Genomic DNA, 24,004 nt, shown 5'->3' with positions numbered 1-24,004 from the left:
GTTCTGGTGGCCATCTTGAACTGCATCAACTCTAAAAGGTAATCAGATGTATATGTATATCCAATGATTACACTCTGAATGTTTTATTAGAATCTGTCCGCTGGTTCGTGAGATATTTAGCTAACATAACAAAAACACACATTAAGATTTCATGAGTTTGTGATGACAAGCTTCTTATAGAATTAAGGACATTATTAAGTTTTAAAAATGTAGACAATGACGTCGTTTTAAATAATTCCTGCTTTCGAACATTAAGTACTTGTGTTATTTCCCTAATCTCTACAATGACTCCCCTCTGTGCTCAAGTCAAAAAATGAGATGTTTTGTCTCATCGGGGCAGCTTCCACAGGATGTGTCCTTGTTGTTGGAGCTAATTCTTATCTGCTGACCATCTTCATCTTTGTTTCTGACATGCATTCAGCGGTCTCCAGACTGTGGGGCTTGATAAATGCTCCACTGTGCTTCACCTCTATCCGTTTTACAACACATCTGTCCCACACGGTGAGAAAAAAGTACAGAAAAATGCCGCCTTATTGTCCTCGGCGTAGCCTCAAACAACTGCAGGGTCCATAGAGCCTCCGGGTAGAGAGACGGACCACTTTCGGTTAGAACAGATGAGACAGCTGCAGTAAAACTGAAACATTATTTATGCATTCTGACGCATCACGATGATCCCATATTTACAACTGAAGCGCTGGGATGAGCAGCATACAAATGGCTGTAAAGTTCCCAGTGAAATCCCAGGATGTGTGTGTATTTTTTTTTTTACTAATCTAGACCGAGTCAGACCACACATCAGCCTCTGCGTCTGTCTTTGTGATAAACCAAACGAAGCAAACCAAAAAAAAAAATAAATAAATAAAGAATGAACATCTAACTTGTTCTTTCAAAGGAAGGTTAAAAAGCATCCAGGTGAAGCAGGATCAGTGGCTGAAGCGCTCACGATTCCCAGTAACACCAGTAGGTGGCACTGATGGATAGCTGCAGCTGTGTTGTTGGAGCCATTGCTGGATATTGCATGTCAGAGCAAATTCATGCCTTTAAAAGGATTAGGCTTCCCCTCTTTACATCCCAAATCTCATTATAACACACATTCAGCCAGCTGGGAGGACACAACTTCTGATTTAGGAGTGGAAGGGAGCTAAATGGGAAAACTATAAATGTTTGGAAAAAGAAAAGCACAAATTTACATCTGGCGTATTTATTTTTTTCCTTTTTCTGAGTAAGACGCATCTCCTGCGGGCGTTTAATACCTCTTGACTCCAGGTTCCTCTGGGTATTGCTTCATTAATGAATGCAAATGGCAAGGCTTTCTTCAGCGGCGGAGTATGAATAATGGAAGTGCTCTGGCGATGTTATGCAGCTTGTGGAATTAACGACAATCGTGTGAGGGGGACGGTGTTAAGTGAAAAGGTGAGGAATGGGTTAAAGAGAAGCACCTTCACATGGATCTTGATGGGGAGAGGGATGCCCTCCTTCAGCTCTTTGGTTTTCTCGTTGAAGTCCTTGCAGAACTGCCCAATGGGGATTCCTTTCTGCAACCAAAACAAGAAAAAAATGTGGTGAGAGGGGGCTGCTTTAAAATGTATGAGCTCACAAATCACTGGGCTGAATATCACTCATGTCACACGGTGCTGTCAGAATACAGATGCCCAGTCTGCTGTCAGTCAATCCGTCACAGAGCTGCCGAGACACTCGCACACGCGGACAGGTCGGGGGAAACCGAGCCCAGCTCCAAACGCTGTCTGTCAAGACAGCGATGACTAAATGCATGTTGGAGCCCTGAGCCAGAGAAAGCCGGTGATGAATGGGCTCCCATTTTCTGGCTCCTGCAAGGCCGACCGGAGCGAGAGCAGAATGGATGGGTGACATTAAGTCAACACCCGGCCAACGCGGCTCCTTGTGCAGCATTCCTCTTTTGGAGATGAATTCAGCGTTGAAGACTAATAAAGAATCTAATTAATACAGCTGAAATTTAAACAGACCTTCACCCACCATCCTTCCCAAAGGCAACACGCTGACTGAAGTGTTCATTTTAGAAATGAGGGTGGGGGGAAAAATGGGTTTCACATACATTTTAATGGAGTTGTGAGGCTTTATTGCTCCACCACTGAGCACACAGAGCAGAGCACATCCTAATAATGGATCTGATGAGAAGTCCGTCATCCTGAGACGTTCGTCAATGACAGGCTGGGGAAGACTTTTATTTGAAGTTAACAGAGCGGTAACCTCTCTGAACATCATCCCCCACTAAAGGTTTAAAAAAAGGCACCTGATGAATGTAAATCAGCCGCTCCATCTACACGGCTCCATCACTTCATTAGCGTCTAAAACGCTCCTCGTTACTCACTCGCATCTCTTCCCATCCATGAGCACAACAGCAGCAAAGTGATAATTTCAGCTCGTCAGACAAGCGATGTGCTGGAATAACGCGGCGGGTTCCCGCTTCAGCTGATGGGTGCGATCTGAATTACAAGCTCACGCAAGAGGAACACGGATGCATCCCCGGAGTCCTCACTAGGATTTACATTCCCTCTTCTTTGTGCTAATTAACAGGAATCCCATGTGGATACCTTCAGCTTGTACCCTTTCCCTCGCTCTGCCTCACATAAAACAACACAGGAAAGGTAAACAAGCAGGGAGGGCACACTACAGGAAAGTCTAATTAAATATGGATTAATATAAAAGCTGTTATGTTGGGTATGAGTCAAAGCAACCCCTCGGGCTCTGCCTCACACGTTCAGTTCCCCCCTTCCCTCCCTCCTGTTCAGTCCCTGTCGGATAATGATCTCTCCTTCCGACTCAGGCAGCCTTTCATGCCACATAAAAGCCACAAAAAGGGTCTTCCTGACCGGCAAGAGATAAAGTCTGACGCCTCTAAAATGTGCTTAATGCAGACTGTAAGGCCCTTTGCATAAAGAGAAAGAGGGAACCGTACTAAAGATAGATTCAAACTAAAATGTGTTAAATCCTAAAGAGAGGCAGATAAGACTGAGAACGGGAGGCCGGACCTACTTGAGACAACATGTATTTAATAGGCTCTAAAACACACACACACACGCACACACTCACAGACTCACACATGTCTCTGCAATGAAGACACAAAGAGGCTTTGAGCAGTTCAATAATTCACCTGCACTAACTTCTCCAACTCACACATGTTGGTAACTGCAGCCTTTAAACGTGGCAGAAAGCTGGCGTGTCATGAAAGCTGCTTTTCAAGGCAGGCTCCACCAACCTCACATGACATTTATCAGCAGGAGAAGGCTGGAACAGCTACGTCGGTGTGCCGGCCAAATTGCTAACCCCGCGCGCCGCATCTGAGCATCTAATCATCCACGAGTTCAAGCTGCTGGATAAATCCTCTCTCCTCAACCGTGGCCGATTAGAGCTCTCCAGTCGAAAACGGCTGCAGACCAACAAAACTAAGGCAGGGCCCTTCCACGCCGCCGGACAAGGACGTTCAGACGAACATCTTCAAAGCCCTTTGAGATCCTGGGCAGCAGGATTAGACACTAATCTAAGACGATGCTTCTTGCTGTCAAATCCGGCGGTGAGTAATTGCTACATGATCCATTTGAAATTAGCACGGCGGGATGAGTCTTATTACTCATAATCATGAGAGCAATTAGACATTAGTGATTAAAATCTGAGAAGTTTCCTTTTGATTTGACCCTTACACCACATTCTCCGCCGTCCTTTTCCTTTTTTTTGACACTCCGTCCGTGTTAATGTGATTGGCCTTTCAGCTTCACCAACTCTTTTTAACAAGATGTAGCGGTGGTGTGGCAGAACGCGAAGGGAGGAGAGCAGAGATGGAAATGGGAAAAGGGGCAGACAGCTGAGGTATATTAAAGTTGTCAGACTGTGGCAAAGTGATTGTGGTCAATATTTGAACAATGAGGGGGGTGTGTGTGTGTGTGGGTGTGTGTGTGTGTGTGTGTGTGTGTGTGTGTGTGTGTGTGTGTGTGTGTGTGTGTGTGTGTGTGTGTGTGTGTGTAAGGCACTGACTCAGGCAAACAGCAGCAGAGGAGAGAAGTAAAACAAAAGGCTGCCGGGGGTCCTCATGAATATGGGTGAGCCTGCGTGTATGTTTATGTATGAACACTTCGTCCTTGTTGTAATCTGATGAGACTATCGGTTTAAGCGGTGTGTGTGTGTGTGTGTGTGTGTGTGTGTGTGTGTGTGTGTGTGTAGTGATGGTGTGTGGTCGCAGGTGTTTCTGCATCTGAGGCAACAAGAAAGAAAGATGAAAGAAAGAAGGTCAGGAGAAGCACTGGGCTTATCAAGGCAGGAATAAACAGGAAGATAAAGCACAGAAACAAAAAAAAAAAGGAAAGGTGTTAGGGCCAGGATGCAAAACTAATTGCCCCTGGAATTCAAAGCCTTCTGGATAAATTGCCCCTGGCGGCAAGCACAGACAAGGTCTACAACGTGGTGACAAAGGTGTTACGGGGGGAGGGGCTGGTGAGAGGCAAGGTTAATTAAACTCTTTAGTGTGAAACACTTTCATTCATTAACTTCATTAACTTGTTCATTTAATCTGCTCCGGTGTTGCCATTTTATCATACCCAGCCCTGCTGCAGCGTCATACAGCTGATTAGGTTTCACGCTGAACCCCTCGGCTGCAGGAGGGGTCTGTGTGTGTGTGTGTGTGTGATTGGTCTTAAACGTGGAAAACAAAACCGCGCCTTGATAAAAGGTGCAGCTCAAACCAGAGTGTCTGCAGACTTGACAGAGCAGCCCAGATTCAGGGATTTGTATTTATAACAACAAAAGCAAGGTAAACCCTCTCAGTGGAGTTTCTTTAGTTTGGATATTTGCTCAAAAATAGACCCAACCCTTTCTTCTTTTTTTTGTACCTGGCACAAGAAGAATTTGCCTATTGATGGCAGGGTGAATTAAGCAAGAAGCAGGCAGCAGCGAACAAAATGGATTGCATCATGACAAAACATTCCATTTTCAACTCCATTAGGTCCCCCTCACAGGCTTGACAGTGTTGTGCTTTTTGCCACTTCACGATTAATCACATGTGGAGGCTGCAGCAGAAAAAGACGCCTGAGCTGCAGCCTGCCACGGCGCCACGCTGGAGATGACTGAAGGAGAAATGACATGTGGAGGACAGACAACAAGACAGAGAGTCAGGTGATGGGATGAAGTCACAATTCTACAATCTGAAATCAAAGAGAACATCCACGAAAACCCTGGTTTGAGTTTGCGATGGGGAGAGAAACACGCAGCGCTCAGTCCTGAGTATTTATCAGCTCAGAATAAGACAGGGAAAGATATTACTTTTTTTTTCTCTCTGAGACGGTCACACTCTCAAATGCAACAGTGAGCAAATCCCTGAAATAAGGTTTAAAACCAGAACTTCACCAAACCGTCTCACATTGATGCTCTGAAACTGACACGAACACCCAAAAAGCTCAAAGTTTACCCGGTTTATGTACGACTGGCAGTGAAAAACAACAAACTGCTGTTATTAGAGTCGTTCTCATCAGAAACTGTAGGGTAGTAGTATAAATGGACTGGTACCGGTACAGCAACTCATATTGTTCCTGGTGACTGAACAGAACTCACATTTTGGATTTAAAGCATAAAAGTTCATTTAAATGTAATCTTTGAATGTAAATGTGGGACCATGTGCAAAACTATACATGATTTCAAGCTCAATGGATGTTGTTTCATGTCTGAAACGACAAGCTGACATTTTTATTGCAAACATGTTGAGCCAACACACCTCAATCTGTGTCTGAAAAAACCTTTTTAATACAGGGAGTGCAGAATTATTAGGCAAGTTGTATTTTTGAGGAATAATTTTACTATTGAACAACAACCATGTTCTCAATGAACCCAAACAACTCATTAATATCAAAGCTGAATGTTTTTGGAAGTAATTTTTTGTTTTAGCTATTTTAGGGGGGTATCTGTGTGTGCAGGTGACTATTACTGTGCATAAGTATTAGGCAACTTAACAAAAAACAAATATATACCCAATACCAATATAACATCTCCACATTCACAAATATACATTTCTGACATTCAAAAACTATACAAAAACAAATCAGCGACCAATATAGCCACCTTTCTTTGCAAGGACACTCAAAAACCTGCCATTCATGGATTCTGTCAGTGTTTTGATCTGTTCACCATCAACATTGCGTGCAGCAGCAACCACAGCCTCCCAGACACGGTTCAGAGAGGTGTACCGTTTTCCCTCCTTGTAAATCTCACATTTGATGATGGACCACAGGTTCTCAATGGGGTTCAGATCAGGTGAACAAGGAGGCCATGTCATTAGTTTTTCTTCTTTTATACCCTTTCTTGCCAGCCATGCTGTGGAGTACTTGGACGTGTGTGATGGAGCATTGTCCTGCATGAAAATCATGTTTTCTTGAAGGATGCAGACTTCTTCCTGTACCACTGCTTGAAGAAGGTGTCTTCCAGAAACTGGCAGTAGGACTGGGAGTTGAGCTGGACTCCATCCTCAACCTGAAAAGGCCCCACAAGCTCATCTTTGATGATACCAGCCCAAACCACTACTCCACCTCCACCTTGCTGGCGTCTGAGTCGGACTGGAGCTCTCTGCCCTTTACCAATCCAGCCATGGGCCCATCAAGACTCACTCTCATTTCATCAGTCCACAAAACCTTAGAAAAATCAGTTTTGAGATATTTCTTGGCCCAGTCTTGACGTTTCAGCTTGTGTGTCTTGTTCAGTGGTGGTCGTCTTTCAGCCTTTCTTACCTTGGCCATGTCTCTGAGTATTGCACACCTTGTGCTTTTGGGCACTCCAGTGATGTTGCAGCTCTGAAATATGGCCAAACTGGTGGCAAGTGGCATCTTGGCAGCTGCACGCTTGACTTTTCTCAGTTCATGGGCAGTTATTTTGCGCCTTGGTTTGTCCACACGCTTCTTGCGACCCTGTTGACTATTTTGAATGAAACGCTTGATTGTTCGATGATCACGCTTCAGAAGCTTTGCAATTTTAAGACTGCTGCATCCCTCTGCAAGATATCTCACTATGTTTGACTTTTCTGAGCCTGTCAAGTCCTTGTTTTGACCCATTTTGCCAAAGGAAAGGAAGTTGCCAAATAATTATGCACACCTGATATAGGGTGTTGATGTCATTAGACCACACCCCTTCTCATTACAGAGATGTACATCACCTAATATGCTTAATTGGTAGTAGGCTTTCGAGCCTATACAGCTTGGAGTAAGACAACATGCATGAAGAGGATGATGTGGACAAAATACTCTTTTGCCTAATAATTCTGCACCCCCTGTAGTTAACTTGTAGTGAGGCAATAATGCAGAGTCCAGGTGCTACTCACTGCAGGTTTTTGGCATTAAATTGGTCATCTAATGTTTTCTGGTGCCTGTAACCAGTAGCATACTGGGCTGTGAAGGTTGAGAGACCAGTTGGAAACACAAAACTTCAGCCCTGGTGAAGTTAACAGCATATGTTGTGTTTTGGTGCTGGTTATGCTAGTCTAAGATGGGATGGTGGTCCAGCATCCCATCACTCACCAACATCCCATGCCGGACTAGCTTTACCAGCTAAACTGGCACCAAAACAACATATGCTGGCAACACCTATGCTGGTTTTTCAGTGAGGAGGTGTTCTAGAATGACTGTTTAAAGTTGCTCTGTGAGTCTCTATGAAACTTTGTTGGGGCTCAAAATGGCCCAGGAGCTCTGACAAATGGCCAAACACAACCCTATTATAAAGTCCTACAATGGGAAAACTGGCTTGCCCCGCCCTCTCAGCCAGCACACGAATAGTAAATTGTTAATGTGTTGTGGGGTGACACACGTGATCGCCAGGGGAATAAAGGTGGAAAAACAAGCTAACTTTTCACCATTTTCCTGCTTGGAAGCAAAACCCTGGAGACCAAGTCTTGTTGGCTATAAGGCGAACCAAAATCACCTTCCGGAGTATTTTATTTCTGGTAAGTTACAGATGGTGTAAGTTTTTATACATCGTTTCTTTCCTTCAACCACAACAGGCACACAAAACACACACACACACACACACACACACACACACACACACTGGTAAGCTAATGTGGGTGCTGACACACAACCCAACTTTTCTTGCTACACTTCTTCTGTGGGATGACAATTTTGATCAATTTTACTAGAAAAAAAACAACAAATAAAATGTTTACCTCTCATCCGGACGTTTACATCCACTCACACCACAAACAAGAAAGCTGAAAAGGTCCGTAATGCAGAACTGCAGCGGCAACAATATGTCATCAGTGCTCCAGTCTTGGGTCTTTCAAATGGATCAAAAGCATTTATAAAGCAGATTTTGTCCACATACCGATCCCCAACATCTTTATACAATGTATCCCGGTTTATTCCGTATCATTTTTGGGATTTTATGATGTTGTTTAACACTTTTTTCCACCCAAATCCACTCCTTCTCTGCGACAGTACCATTTGTTTCACGCTTTGTTTAGACTCGTCAAGCTTCCAACATGGCCGCGCACATCCCAGAATGCTATGCGTAATCACGTGTAATCACAAGCCCTGTTAGCATTCGGGTTTCTAACTCCTCCCACTGCCGTCTCACATCTGTCACCGAGTTACACAGTCTATTTCAAAAAGAAATTTGTCTCACAAATGTTGGAACAAATCTACAGCAACAGCAGAGTAAGACCCTGCGTCTCACAGGAGGAAACTGAGAACCTTTGTAATCATTTTGAGACACTTTGGGAACATAAATGCTGTTCAGAATGTCTTAGTCATACTGGCTTTAGTAAGCACATATGTACTGATAAAAACATAACATTTATTTTTAAAGTGGATAAATGTTCAGTTTTTTTTCTTTTAATGGTAAAAAGACCAAATGGAGGTCTTCTCATCACTCGCCAGAACAGGTGCTTTCTAGATTGCATTAATTAATACTTAATTCATTAATCAATGTTTTGTTCCTTTCTGGAGATTTATAACACAAAAAGTGACACATCATTCTAGTCCTCCATATTAAATCTACCCTAAATACAGAAAGCTGCAGATGCTAAAATGTATCTATTGTCAACATCTTCCATAAATTCATAAGCAGCTCCCTTAAGAAGAGCAGACATCTGTAGTCCACTCCTCATCTCTGCTGGAGGCGAGCAGCTCCAGGGTTCATTATGTGCTACCTGCAGAACTGCTGGCAATCAGGCTGAATTATGGCTGATATTAATGCCAGATTGTGACAAGAAAGATGAATGTGTGGTGTAACATCATAATATCTCTTGCACTGGTGCAATTCATGCCTCCCGCTGTCAGGTAACCCTGAGTAAGAGCAGGAAGATGATGATTCTGATGCGTTTGTGGACGTCTGATGAGCAGCACGGCGTTCTGTTGACACCTTTAGTAATCTCGGACAGACCACAACCCTGAGTCTCTTTCCAAACTTCGCCGACCATGTTCTGAAGCAGAAAGTGATGAGTGCACAGTACTGTGGACAGCCTGCCCGCCTGACTGCCCCTTTGCCTGCTGCCCTCGTCCTTTCGCCCTCTTCCCTCTGTGAAACTGAGCCAGTGTGCAAGTGACCTTCAACCACACCCAGTGGGAGCAGAAAGAGAAGAGGGAGAATGGAGAGCAGAATGAGATAAGCATGAGGTGATGTGTGACGGAAAGGGCCGAAGAGCTCACGCACGCACGCACACACAAGCACACGCACACACACACACACACACACAGTGAAAAAATAAAACACTGAAGTGAGGAAAATGGAAAATCTCTTCTCTTTTGGAAGCCAGCGGAGCACAGAGCTGAATCTGACAAGAAAGATGACTCTCCATCGCCTTCCTCACCAGTCTGATTAAACCTCTCACTCCACAAAGAAACCAACACAGAGAGCTGCACGAACCAAGCAAGCTAAGGACTTCAGCCTTGCTAAAAGTGTTGGACCTTGAGGTTATAGAAACACTGTGAAATCGTTTTTATTTATTAATTTTTTTAAATCAAACCGGGCTGACAAAGGAGCTAAAATTGAATTTCTGGGGGGAAAAAAAGAGAACTCTTTCAAAATCTGCTTTAAAAATCCAGCATCCCTCAGTTTGACTTTCATAAATTAATCTATAACAGAAGAATAATTTTCTTTTGTGTCAAAGGCAGTAAGTAGACAGAAAAATGGCTAATTAAAGTTGTAACATCTGCTTTCTGAGCTCTAAATGTGTCTTCAGGCTACAAGCATCTTTCGCTCCACTTCTGCTGCTCCAATTTCAAGCAGGCAGGGGTAAATAAGGTATCTGCATGCTGCAAAACAATGCAGCCGAGCTTGTGCAGGAACAGCTCCATTATTATCAAATTACTGCAACAGAAAGCTCTGAAATATTCACACAGCAGCTGAACTTGCACAGCTGATGGTGAAGGGGAGCAGGAGGAACTGGAGAGGGTGGGAGGTCTGGGCTTTGAGCACGTAGCCTGCTTACAAATTAACACCAAACTCGGGGAGTGTGCGTGAGGGAGTTTGTGTAGCGCGGCTCTGCCTCTCTCCTCCTTGGTTTGCTCTGCGGTTTCTCTGCTCCGGCGATGCTCCACTTGTGAGCCACTCCGCGCAGCTGGAGCCCGACGAGCGGCGCCCCCCCTCCCTGCACGGCTCTCCTCCTCCTGCTGCTGTGTCAAAAGATTAACAGACCTGGACACTGCGGGGAGGCGACAGATCCAGATCTGGAAATACGCCGTGACGCGGAGGAGCCGAGGGTCGGCACGGAGACATCTGCCACACCAGATCTCAGCGCGGAGGGAGGGAAATCTGGAGAAGTAGGGGCTGATTTTTTATGTTTTTTATTCCTACACCCAAACAGCAGCGGTGACTTCTCCTCCTCTCAATCAGTCCTCTCCTGGAGCCTGAAACACGGGGACAGTGAGACTTTTATCACCGAGCCCGACTCATCAGCGGCATTAACAGAGACTTTATTGGTCACCGACGGCGCTCCTGTGACTCTGCTGTAAATAAACCAGGACGACCGAGGAGCCTGAGCGCAACGCGAATGGTTTTGGTAACTAAATGCTTTTATTTTTCTTTCACAGCCATGTGTGCAGGCAGAAATCTATAATACACCTGCAGCTAATGGGGCAGTTATGAAACAGGTGTTGCAGAGAGGCGGTTTATTAGATGTTGTTAAACTAAAGGATGCAAGATGCCTTTTGAGTGCAGGATGGTCAATAAGAAGGGAGATAGAGCACAAAACTGGCAACAGATGTTGAGTGGATTTGGGTCTGAAGGGAGGATTTAATCTGCATAATCAGGGACTATTAAATTATTAGTTGACACATAATGGTTTAGATGTTGTCTCCATGCCCTTGGTGCTCCTCTCTCTCCCGTGCTGTGAAGGAGTTAGTCTTTGATGCACTTCTGATCTCTGTGACAGGTGTTTATTGTGATAAAACTTCAGGAGCAGATGAATAAATCCTTTTAAGGCTTCCAGTCCACCCATGGAGTCTCCCAAATGAAAGTGGCAAAGCCCATGGCTAGCTTTACTCTCTGTTGGACAGGTTTTAAGTGCTTTTTGGATGATTACTTGCACAATAGCGTACCGAGAATGAAGTGGATAGACAGGGGGTGACTTTCAGTGCTAAACAGAATTTGCACAAATCGCTCACATGCTCACCATTACACGCCATTACTCATGGTTACTGTGAAATAGGTTGCCTCACCTTGTCAACAGCAGTAGTCCCCAGACAGCAGGATGATGAATTTGGTCATTATTGATGAGCCGAGTGGACATACAGGCTGTCATCCCTGTCTCTCACTCTGAACAGAATAAATTACAGCGCGCTGACAGGGAGTCAAAACACAAACACGAGCCGGCCTGGGAGATTTCCAGGGTGAGAATCGAGGCGCAGGTGGAATAAGTTAGGAAGCACGACCTCGGAGAGAGAGCCAGCTGCAGCAGCGGTGGTGGTGAACTTCTTCACCTCCCCCTCCTCTTCCTCCTCCCCCCTGCAGGCTGAGTTTGTTCCTCGTGAAAAAGAAGACATTTGAATTCCAATATCCCTCTCGATCTGCGGCTCGCTGAAATTCATTCAGGATTCGGGAATGATAATCAAGTTTCTGTGAAACAAAGACTTCATAGATGATGATACATCCCTTCGATGCCTGTCCTCCCAGCATGCATCAGAACGGGACTAATCAGCGGCGATCTTCCTTTATCCCTTGGATTCATCAGTTTCAGACCCAAACTTTAATGCCTTTGATTGTTCTAAATACTCCCAGAGATGAAACTGGATCCCTTCAGTCTGGCCGGCTGATGAAATGCACGTCTCAGTGAATGGATGGAAGCCCCTTTCTGTTTGTGTTTAAATCTCCTACATCATCCCCCCCCCCTCCCATCCCCCCGAGTTTATTTATTAACTATTAGCATCGTGCAGTAACACTTTATTAGCCATGTGGACACCCCAAAAGGACCATTAATCTTTCACTTACAGCACTACTCCTGCATCCCAGCCCCTCTGCCGTAATGACTCAGACGGGACAGAGGACATGGCGGAGCTCCTTACAGTTTAGGGAGGCCATGCGTCTTCTATCACACGGACATGTATGCACATTTGTCACAGACAGACTTTTCTCAGGGGCCGCAATCTTGCTGACAGTCTCTAGCTCGATCACGCTCAACTGTTGCTGTCACGACACACGCGGAACCGGTAATGATTTTATATTACGATGCGATCGATCCTGTGGAGAGGGGGCTGACACCCCTGAGTGGCTCAGAGCAGGAAACAGACAGTGGAGTGGCCCCAGCGCCGTGCTTTTCAGCTAAATACGATGCAGAGACGCCGGTTCGATTACGCCGTAAAGTCAGTGATCATTTCTCACTCTGGGATCGATGCTGTTTTTATGCTGTCCGTGGCTGATGTACAATATGAGCTGCAACAAAATAAGATCACATAGAGCCACATTAGCATCGTCTTCATGCAGCCGCCCCGACGCACACAGAGTACACAAAGCCACGAGACAAGCGCATCCCTAAACCAATAGCAAGTTATCAATATTCATCTAAAAAGAGATGGGATTTGGGATGATTAAAGGCTGCAGCACAGTATGAGAATAAACACGGCAGACTATAGAGACAAAGAAATGCTTTGACAGGGCACCTAGCCGCGCCTGAATACAATTAATTAATAATGAATAAGCTGAGTATAGAGAAGGGAAACAGAAACAGGGGAAGTAGCAGCAACCTAAAACTTGTAGAAAAGCTATGAATCATAAAGAAGCTCTGTTTACTTATAAGGAAAGTGAATACCATCTAATTCAAAGAGCAATGCAGAAAAAAACCAAAACAATTTAATAGGCTTCCCAGCTTGAGCCACCAGAGTGTGCAGCTCTGGCCAAAGATGAAGGGCACTCTGCTTCCTCTGCAGCTAATGTCTTTAACCATAGCAACAAGCATCAAAGTATCCTACAGTTGGTTTGGAAACAGTCTTGGAAACACAAGCATGATTTATCCTAAACGTTTGCGACTTTTTCCTGGCGTGGCGTACAAATGATGACTGTCTGTGTATGTCTTTCAGGCATGGTGCCCACGCCCCAGGTGTGCGTATCAACCCTGGTCACGGTGAGCACGATGGCTGTGGTGGACCTCTACCTGTTGGAGCAGAGCATGCTGGGAGCCCGCGGTCTTTCAGGACCTAGCGTGTGGCAGTATGTAGCTGTGTTGCTAGGCGACGTCTGCTTCCTGCTGGCGCTGCGCTTTGTCTCAGCAGGCGTGGTGTCCGAGGCGCAGTCGCCACGCCGTGGGTTTGCCAACGCCCTCTGGTTCCTGTTCCTGTCGCTCCTGCAGCTGAAGCTCTTCTTTGTCTGTCACAACTACAGGCAGGAGCGCCGCCCCCCCGACCCGCTGGCCAGGAAGACCCTGACGCTGCTCTTGTCCATCTGCCTGCCCTCCCTGTTTCTTATCTTGACGGGAGCCGACCACATGACTCCGCAGCGTAGGAAACAGGAGGTGCGAGGACGGCTCCTGTGGGTGGTGGTGGACCTGCTGGATGTGTTGGACCTCCAGGCGGGGCTGTGGGAGGCACATGGTGGTTCTGGAGGAGTGGCTGAACAAAGGCTGCCAATTTGGGCTGAGGGCCTGGTCTTCTTCTACTGCTACACCCTATTGCTTCTGCTGCCGTGCGTGGCCCTCACAGAGCTGGGGGCCACTGGCCTGCCAGGACAGAGGGGGCCGCGTAAGGAGGCTTTGTACCCATGGCTCAGCTTGGTTACCATTAACATCTTCACCTTGGTCCTGAGGGGAACAGGCATGCTGTGGTACAGAGACTCCCGCATGTCAACTGTGTTTCTGGGGAAAAACCTGCTGGCTTTGGCCGTAAAGCTGAGCTCCGCCTGGGACAAACACAAACAGGAGCGTGGTGCGGCAGGAGCTGGGGCTGGAGCTGGAGCAGAACCAGGAGGCTCCACGGTGCCAAGCCAGAATTCAGAACAGGAGGAGGGCCAGACCCAGGGGAAAGCTCCTGCCTCTCATTATCACACACTGCCTCGCTCCCAGAGCCACACTCTCTCCCACGTCAGCCTGGAGCCCACAGCGACGTCCTTAGGACCCTCTTTCATCTCCCATGAACTGTAGAGAATCAATCTGAGCATGCATGCAAAAATATTTGTGCGCACATCCAAAGCGAACACTTTAGACGGGCCAAGCCAGTATCACCTCCCAGCAGATAGGTCGTATGGAATTTCACTACAACAGTGACAGGCATAATGCAGAGCTGTGGAAATGCATTTGGCAAGCTCGGCTGTCTGAGCATTATGTTGTGCTAACTTGAAATGCATTGTTGTGATTTGTGGGAGTGCTTTTTTAAAGTCAACACTGTGAGCACAACTGCCAGAGTGTAAAGAGTCTCATAGAAAATGCTGAAGTCTGGTGGTGTTGGTTGCTGTAGGCTTGACTGCCTTACCGCTCACAGACTGTTGAATTCTGCATTTGTTGTATAAACTGTTTTTTATGACATTTATAACTTCAGTTTTATTTCTATTTTCCTGCTAAATGTCCATTAATATGTGAGTTGGTTCTGTGAGATCCTTTATCAGATCCCACAGATGGGCCGTGACCTTTTACAGAGTCTATTCTATCACTTAATGTGAGAACCTTCATCCAGAGCCGTGACGCTTGCTTTACTTTCAGAGCCAGTATTGAACAGTAAAACCAAGAAAACTCCACACTGTGGACAAATGGCATCAAACTCAACAATCCTTTAATTCTCATCACCTTGACTGATGCTCCTTTCTTAGATTTTTGTACGTTTTTGAAAAATCATGCCAGTTTTCGTATTGATAAAACATGACTAATAAATAGAGTAGCAATAAGTTTTTCTTCCATTAATTCTTACTGAAAACCTCATCACCTTCCAGATACATTTGTGATGCCACAGAAGGCCTCCGCACCAACACTTTGTTATTGGCTCATTAAATGGACATTATCATCTGTTATCCTTCGTATAAATGTGACCGGGAGGTGCTCTTCTCAATCCTCTTGGAGGATAATCACCTCTGTAAATACAGCAACTAAATAAACATCTAGGAGCACAGTGGGGACTTTGCAGTTTGGTTGTATTTAGTTTCTACAGAAAGAAAGATCAGTATTCACTCAGTATTCATTCAGCACTGTTTTCAGTCTTTGTGAGCTTACAGCTACAATACGGAGTTTTCCCCCCTTTCAGGTATTATGTATGATTTTTTAGAAATCCTTAAAAGTCTTACCCTGTGCTGTGATATAATGTAGGTAATACATGATTCTTTCCTAGCCCACCCCACGTTCCTTGGAGCCCCATGCAATTTTAATCAAGCACCACTCAGCATTAGCCAATAGCATTCATCATCAGGTTACATACAGATGACAGTGCATGCCCAGGCGTTTCAGCAAGTAACTAGACAGAGGTAGAGTTAGCGACCTTTCCTATGAAAGTCTTTAAATACACATACTCATGCAGCACACACACACACATGCAGCACACACACACACACACACACACACACACACACACACACACACACACACACACACACACACACACACACACACACACACACACACACACACACACAATGGTGTGACGGTGGCACAGGAGTTAAGTGCTCACCCCATAATCGGAAGGTTGCAGGTTTGAGCCCCACTCTGTTTGTCGCTGTCATTGTGTCCTTGGGCAAGACACTTAACCCCCCTTGCATGCTGGTGGTGGTCAGAGGGACCGATGGCGCTAGTGTTCAGCAGCCTCGCCTCTGTCAGTGCTCCCCAGGGCAGCTGTGGCTACATCGTAGCTCATCACCACCAGCGTGTGAATGTGTGAGTGAACTGATTGTGTTGTAAAGCACCTTGGGGGGGTTCCAGGACTCTAGAAGGCCCTATATCGAATACAGGCCATTTACCATTTTACAAATATGTATAAAGTGTGGGATGTTTGAACATCAGCAATGGGCCAAGCCCTTCAACAATCACTTGTTTTGAGCAATGTTTTTTATTGTCTATAAATTAGTCTTGTGGATGGGACATTGCAAACCTCCATGTAAAATCAGCCTTTGTTGCAACACTATTTCTATGTACATAAACATATTACACACCATTTGAAAGATAGGATTCCTATGATTCCAATGATATGTGCTGATCAAGAATACAACCATAACTAGACACAGAAATCACTCACAAATTCAAAATAATGTCCAAGTCACTGTTCCAATCCGTAAATACGGAAGTAGGGAGATGGGCTTAAGATACATTAGTTAGCCTCTAGATGGTGCCATCTGATAATAAAAAATAAATAATCGGGATTTCTGCTTCGAGCCATCCTATATATGTGAATCTATAGTCTGGCCACAATCCATAAGGAGCGCACAATCGTGGGGTGGAATCTGTCGGTGTCTTTTAAACTGTCTCCACATGCTATCGAACAATGAATGTGACGTACTCACTATTACGGATGTCAATCAACGGGGTGGTCCACCATACAAGATGAAGAAAATGCAAATACATTCTTTTTCTAAATAAAGGGCTTACATACCTCTATCTGCTCTAGACTTAAAGAAAAGCCCAAGTCTAAATAGTTCATGGCCTTTTCAGGCCCTGTCCACACGTAGCCGGGGATCTGCCAAAACGTAGATATTTTTCTACGTTTTGGCCTGTCATCCACACGAAAACGGAGTTTTTTCACACGAAAACGGATCTTTTTAAAAACTCCGGCCAAAGTGAAGATCTGCGTTTTCTCCGTTTTGGGTTTCTGCGTGGATGGACAAACCCGGAGTTTTAAGGTCCGCAACGTCACTTTCCGCGACAAAAAAAATGCTGACATCACGTGTGCGACCTGTGTTTACACTAGCCGACAGCATGGAAGCCCTCAGAGCTGCGCTCTGTCACTAACCGATCCATCAATTGTCCAAGCGCTTTTTGCTCGTTTGTTTTGGCAAGAGGAATTACTGCTCCTTGCGGAAGACCACAGACGAAGGACGTGGTTAAGAACGGGGGAAGTACTGCCGCCTACAGGTCTGGCATGTCCTTAACAACGTATTTATCCGGGTACGTGTGGACAGAGTTATTTTTTAAAACGCGGTGGTGTGGATGCAAGTTCTTGGAGGGGCGGATATTCGTTTAAAAAAAAACCCGGCTACGTGTGGACTAGGCCTCAATCAAGTCTTTGCCATTTTAGTTGTTTCACTCAGTCACAGGAACATCCTGCCCACCAAATCGATAGAGCACTGAAAAGATAGATCATCTGAAATGGATCAGTAAAGGACCAGACTGGTGAGCTATTGGTTCATCCTAAAGAGACAGTTATAAAACAGATTTTTGTCATTTTGAAACAAGTCTGATGCGGTCAGCCTGATCACTCAAACATTTACACAGTTTTCTATATGTGCAGCAGAAATGAGTGGAAGACCAGCATTTCATATTTTTGCCTGAATAATCTGTGTCAGGGTTTAAAATAGTGTCAAAACGCCTTTGCTATGACATTTTTGGGATTAGAAATCCATTTTTGTAACTGACCCTATTAGGGTGTGTGTCTCTACACAGAGATGATTCAAGGATCTGTCTATGACAGGTTACTATTAATTGCTCTTAACTTTTTCACAGAAATCCATTTCAAAAATCCAGAATCATCTCTCTACATTTAAGCAAATACATATTTGAAGTGAATAATCTCATGTGTCTATAAGAGCACAGCATACATTTTCCTTTGAAGTGGCTTTAATGCCAGACCAAGGATGGAGCTTGTGCTGATTCACTGCTAATTTGACTTTTTATTAACGCTGACGCTCAGTGTTTGTATTGTTCTGCTTTGAATGAAACAGACTAAATGCTTCACTAACTCTGAGCTTTTAAACATGATTTTCTAAGTGGTCTTTGGTCCTCTTGAGCCGCTTTGCCTCTGACTAAAGCAAATCTTTTGATTCTGGTCCAGCTAAGGTTTGATGCTAAGAGAGCAGTTTTTCTTTTGTTAGTTTGGTGTTTGGGTGGTCAAAGCATAAAAGAAACAGACTTTTCCTGCTGGAACTTATATGCTGGCATTAGGCTTCAGGACAAGCAAGACTAATCTCAGTTTTATCCATTGATTCTGACCACGTCAACAAACACGCCAGCTATCGGACCCAGTGACCTTTACTACAATGTGAAAGGAAGGCCATGTCATTTAGCTTTAAACAGAAGAATTGGCAGGTGATTGGCTTAAAAAACAATTAATAAAGGACTTGGCTTTCATTTCTGCTTTAGGAAGGTCAGTGAACCAAAATGCTGGAACGTTTTTCAAATTTGCCAGAAAAAAAATGTTTAGTTCAGGATAATCATCCTTTGCCCTTGAAGCTTCATGTGCGCTTCTTATTGACTTTTGGATTTTCCACTTTCTCTGATTTTGGTTCAGCATCAAATTCACCTTTTAGAATAAAACCTTTCATAACAGAACAGAGGAATTTTATGCACTTATTGAAAGAACCGCAGGAAGTTGTCTGAGTAATCTGCTTCCTATTTTTCAGTGTTGAGAGAGAAAGGTGATGCCTGACTGAGATAAAGAAGAAGAGCAGCCCCTGTCTTTTGCTACGGGAGTGCCAACAGTGTCCACTTTATAGGATTATAACAATCTCATTGGGTTTATCACTCCATCCGAAAGGAACAATGATATCACTTCTTGTTCCTCCTGTCAGGCTGAAACTGTGGATCAGGAGAAGCAGGAGTTACAGTGTCCTTTTGTTCAGAGGGAAAACCTGCTGAAGCAACTTTTATGAGGCTTAAATGTTACATTTGACCATCAGTCACATGAAAATCACTTTAATGTGTGAATGAATGTTTAATTTACTATCATAAGTGTTTAAATATTTGTTGCTGATGTCCTAAATCATCCAGCTGCTTCTTTAAAACAACAAAATGTGCATAAATCAAGACGTCAACATGAAAGGCACTCTGCATTAATGCAATCTTTCTCTGGCAGGGCTCAACAACTATTGCTTAATCATCTACTGTAACACAAACTTCCCAGGTCTATTTTACTACAGTGTTTACACAGATTAAATACCAATGTAATTAATCCCTTTACAGTTCTTTTTTAATTTTGTTTGATGTGAGCTGTACTTATCTCCATGTCTGTTTATGATTTTTTAAGGAAAAAAGAGAAAAAACAGCAAATCTGTTCAGCTGCATGCCCAACTCTGTGATTTTTTTCCTCTCGAGATGAAAGTAAACTTTTTTAATTAAATTTTTACAACAAATTGAGCCTTTCATCCATGAATGGATCAAGATGTTGGGCATCACACGACTGAGGCTCAGCGTTGGAGGTGTACAGGATGTACAGTACAGTCAAGTGCCTTGTTTCCTCCCGGAGCTGTGAGATACGTAAACATTACACGTACGATGTGAAACTTCATATCTGATGCTTATTGTAAGAAGTTTCGTGTTTTCCACAGCTGTTGTCAGCTACACCTCCAGAACAGAGTGCAAACTAATAAAAGTGTTTCATACTCGCCTGCTGTTGACAGTTCATTGGCTATTAAGCGCTTTTGGCACACGTGGGGAAAAACAGAAGTCGGTCGAAATTCTTCAAAGCCAGCAGGCCTCCAGGACAAATAACTCCCTCTTTCTTTCTTTCTCTCTCTGGTAAAGCCTTTGCTGTACAAAAATCAATCAGCCCTCATTGTGAAATCACAGGAAGTTGTGTGTTTTCATGTTTTTCCGATGCTGATCTCAAGTGAATAGAAGCTTCCCCACATATTCACAGTAGAAGTGCACGCTCTTGGCGAAACAGAACCAAAGACCGTCATTTATCACAATTATGCCAGCGGCCCCATCAGCCCGGATCCTGTTGCAGTAATCTTCCAACGTGTCGGCGTGTTGTCTGCCTTTAATGCTGAAATAGAGGTCCTGATGTGATGGGCGTGCACATTGAGAGTTACAGTAGAAGCGTGTGATCTTCTTTTTCAAAGTGAGCTGCTGTGAAAGCACCTGTCGTTTTCTCTGGGGAGCTTTAACGGTCCCATTAATTGAAATTGAGGCATTTTTTTTTGTCCAAATGGAAGCGTTTATTCTTACTGATATGTGCTTGATTTAAAGGACATTTTAGGACTAATGTACACTCTCCTCCTCGGAAAGACTCATTTTAAGTATCTGCAGGGAATTTCTCCTAGGTCTAGAGACTTTTAGGGAGAAACTACAGAGTGATAACCAGCGTAGTAGGCTGCATGCAACTCTCTCCCACCTGCTCCTTTTCATCTCTTTCTTCTTTGTTCGCTCTATGTTTCAAACACATGCATTCTGCATGTGGTCCCTGCTGGGCTACTTCTCATTTTTCTATTATACTAAAAGCCATGGCTGCAAAGGCGGCAGCTACAGCAAATGACTACCTCCTACAATTTGTTACACCTGTTAAGTCCTAGATACAATCTAGCTCAGCATTTTCCTTCAGCTCCCAACGACTCACATTTTGCTCCTTGAGAAAAGTGCATGAGCCTTTCTATTTCGTTTCTTCTTTCTACCGCTCTTTATTCTTCCTCTCCATTTGCCTGTGCTAATTTCACTCCAGTTCATAATGATTCTCAAATTCCAAAGCTGTCAAGTTCTCGTTTTTGTCTTCCGTTCCTGCCTTTACTTCCCTCGTTTGTTCGAATTTGCCCTGCAGCCGACAGGCAGCCTACCTCTCTGCACTTCCCTTGTCAAGGGTGGTTAGTCAGAGCCTAGAAAAAAAAACTGAAAAAAGAGCAGAAGATAGCTAAGATTAAAGGGCTGGGGCCACTGCCTGGAGCAGAATAAATGCCGACTGCCATTTATTTACGGTTTCCTTCACGTATTCAGAGATAGAGCGCAAACGGAAACAGTGGTACAACGTGGCGTTCTGTAACAATGGCTTTCAAACACATCCAAATCAGGCGCATTTCCTCAAACGCATGGGTCTGTTTTGCTTGACTGAGCTCTTCCCTTCGACCCATATCGCCTAACTAACCCCATGCTGAAACAGCCTCAGTATGCATATGAGCTCGAACCCAGAAAGAGCACATTTAGCGGACAGATGTCTAAATCATTCATCATAGCACGCCACTTTAGGAGGGAGCTTCAAAGTAAACTCTTAGAGAAAAGATGATGCAAAAGAATCCGATATGCAATGCAATAGTGGAGACAAACGCATACTAATACTGGTCTAAGAAGTGACATTTACCTGGGGCTGAGATCCAAATCTAATTTTCTAGAGGAACAGGAAATCAATTTACAAGAAATTAAGCACCAACTACTTTGATTGTTACTTAATCATTTAAAATAATTTTCAAAAACAAATGTCACAGTTGTTGATTTGACTCAGCAGATTTGAGGTTTTGCTGCTGTTTTGCATAAACTCAACAGTGCTATAACTAAAGAAAACAAAGCAGAAGATGTAAAAGTCATGGATTCGTGCAACCATTAGCACCAAAAAAGCGTTAGAATTAACCTAATCCAGATTGCAAAACTGTAAAACCACTCTTGTTTGTAGTTTTATATCGTCCATCAGGCCCTTACTCTGAGTTTTTGGATCAGATCTCTGATTTTTTTATCTGATTTGGTGCTAAATACTGATAAGGTCATTGTAGTGGGGGACTTTAATATTCATGTGGACATTGAAAATGATTGCCTCAATGTAGCCTTTAGTATTATCTTAGACTCAATTGGTTTTACTCAAAGAATACATAGCTCCACCCACTCCTGCCATCACACATTAACCCTGATGAACCTAATCGGTTAGGTAGATTGCAGGCTTGTCTTGAGGACATAAAAAATTGGATGACTCTAAACTTTTTGCTTTTAAATCAAGACAAGACGGAAGTTCTCATCTTTGGACCAGAAATCCAGAAAAGGAAATTGCTTAGTTAATCACCTGAACTGAATGGCATTAAATTAATCTCGGAGAACAAAGTAAGGAACCTTGGTTTATCTTTGACCAGGACTTGTCATTCAAATCCCAGGTTAAACAGGTTTGTAGGATTTCCTTTTTCCACCTTCGGAATATCGCTAAGATTAGAAGCATCCTTTCCAGGAGTGATGCTGAAAAACTAGTTCATGCATTTATTACATCTAGACTGGATTACTGTAATTCATTACTCTCAGGAAGTCCACAGAATGTAGTTAAAAGTCTTCAGCTTGTCCAAAATGCTGCAGCTAGAGTTCTGATGAAAATTAAAAAGAGTGATCATATCTCTCCTGTCTTAGCTTCCCTACATTGGCTACCTGTTAAATTCAGAATAGATTTTAAGATCCTTCTTCTCACATATAAAGCTCTTAATAATCAAGCTCCATCATACATCAGTGATCTGATTGTTCCATACGTTCCTAACCGAGCACTTCGCTCTCAGACTGCAGGTTTACCGGTGGTTCCCAGAATATCTAAAATTTGGATGGGAGGCAGATCTTTTAGTTATCAGGCTCCTCTCTTGTGGAACCAACTCCTAGCTTTAGTCCGTGAGGCAGACACCTTGTATACTTTTAAGAATAGGCTTAAAACATTTTTATTTGATAGGGCCTATGGTTAAAATCTGATGTTAGCCTAAATCTGGACAAGTGGGGGAGTAGAGGGAGGTGGAGTGTACAGTCGGTAAAGAAGGCTCTCCCTTGCCCTGCCTCCAACATGCCTCCATCTAAATGGCTAGATTATCCAGAGTTATCTCTGTAGTTCTGCTGCTATAGGCTTAGACTGCTGGAGGATACACTGACCACTTTTCACACTAATACTTTCTTCTACTATCTGCTCTTTAACTGTATTACTTTCTGCTATTTCAGCTGTTAACTTTATTTTCTCTCTAAGTGTTTTTCTCCCCAGAAGAAGCTACAATGATGTTCTGCTGAGCTGTGGTGGCCTCATGGAGGGGGCTATCGTCTAGCACACTGCTGCTAACCACTTAAACATTATCCCTCTCCTGATAATAACTTTTTGCTTTCCTTGACATTGGATGTGCTACTACTAGTTTATCCGTTTAATTATAGATCCACTAGGATAAATACAATAAAGTTTATCTCTCACCAAATAGAATATTTACTAGGAAATCACAATATAACTACAGACACATTACTGTGTGTGTGTGTGTGTGTGTGTGTGCGTGTGTGTGCGTGCGTGCGTGCGCGTGCGTGTGCGCGTCTGTTCTGTCTTCTCGATCCCCAGTGAGTCGTGGAGGATGGCTGCTTATACTGAGCCAGGATTCTCTGGAGGTTTCTTCCTGTTGAAAGGGAGTTTTCCTCTCCACTGTCGCTTTATGCTTGCTTAGTATGAGGATTGCTGTATAGTCACTGACACTAGTCAGTGACTTGATGCAATTTGCTGGGTTCCTTATATAGGAAACATTATTTTTGATTGGCTTAACGAACTGACCTGAAATGGAATGCTTACTATGTGAAGTGCCTTGAGATGATTCTTGTCATGATTTGGCGCTATATAAATAAAATTGAATTGAATTGAACCGTGTGAATCAATCGGTTTTGGATTATTTTGTTCATGGATGAAACTGAGTAATGCATCACGGTATGAGTGCTTTTTTATGTTGCTGCAGCTAAATGTGGACTGAATTTTAAGCA

The 24,004-nt window shown here is 43.9% G+C and overlaps 2 protein-coding genes across 2 annotated transcripts in view; one reads left to right on the top strand and one right to left on the bottom strand.

The window, feature by feature from the left end:
• mrpl11 (mitochondrial ribosomal protein L11) overlaps positions 1 to 24,004 on the bottom strand; it is a 95,283-nt gene that overhangs the window by 5,311 nt on the left and 65,968 nt on the right. The window contains exon 3 of the mRNA XM_015948701.3: positions 1,440 to 1,535. Within this exon, the coding sequence (XP_015804187.1) occupies positions 1,440 to 1,535 (96 nt within the window). The remainder of the gene's footprint in view (positions 1 to 1,439; positions 1,536 to 24,004) is intronic.
• On the top strand, positions 10,870 to 14,785 carry tmem265 (transmembrane protein 265). Its single transcript, XM_015948686.3, has 2 exons — positions 10,870 to 11,005; positions 13,518 to 14,785. Exon 2 carries the CDS (start codon positions 13,520 to 13,522, stop codon positions 14,570 to 14,572), a length of 1,053 nt encoding a protein of 350 aa, XP_015804172.1. The 5' UTR covers positions 10,870 to 11,005; positions 13,518 to 13,519; the 3' UTR covers positions 14,573 to 14,785.

Source organism: Nothobranchius furzeri, chromosome 1, assembly GCF_043380555.1.
Source record: "Nothobranchius furzeri strain GRZ-AD chromosome 1, NfurGRZ-RIMD1, whole genome shotgun sequence".
Classification (NCBI taxonomy): Eukaryota; Metazoa; Chordata; class Actinopteri; order Cyprinodontiformes; family Nothobranchiidae; genus Nothobranchius; species Nothobranchius furzeri.
This window is presented reverse-complemented; position numbering and strand designations above follow the sequence as displayed.

Coding starts and splice junctions, on each gene's coding strand:
- tmem265 (XM_015948686.3), top strand. CDS start 13,520: ATGGTGCCCACGCCCCAGGTGTGCGTATCAACCCTGGTCACGGTGAGC.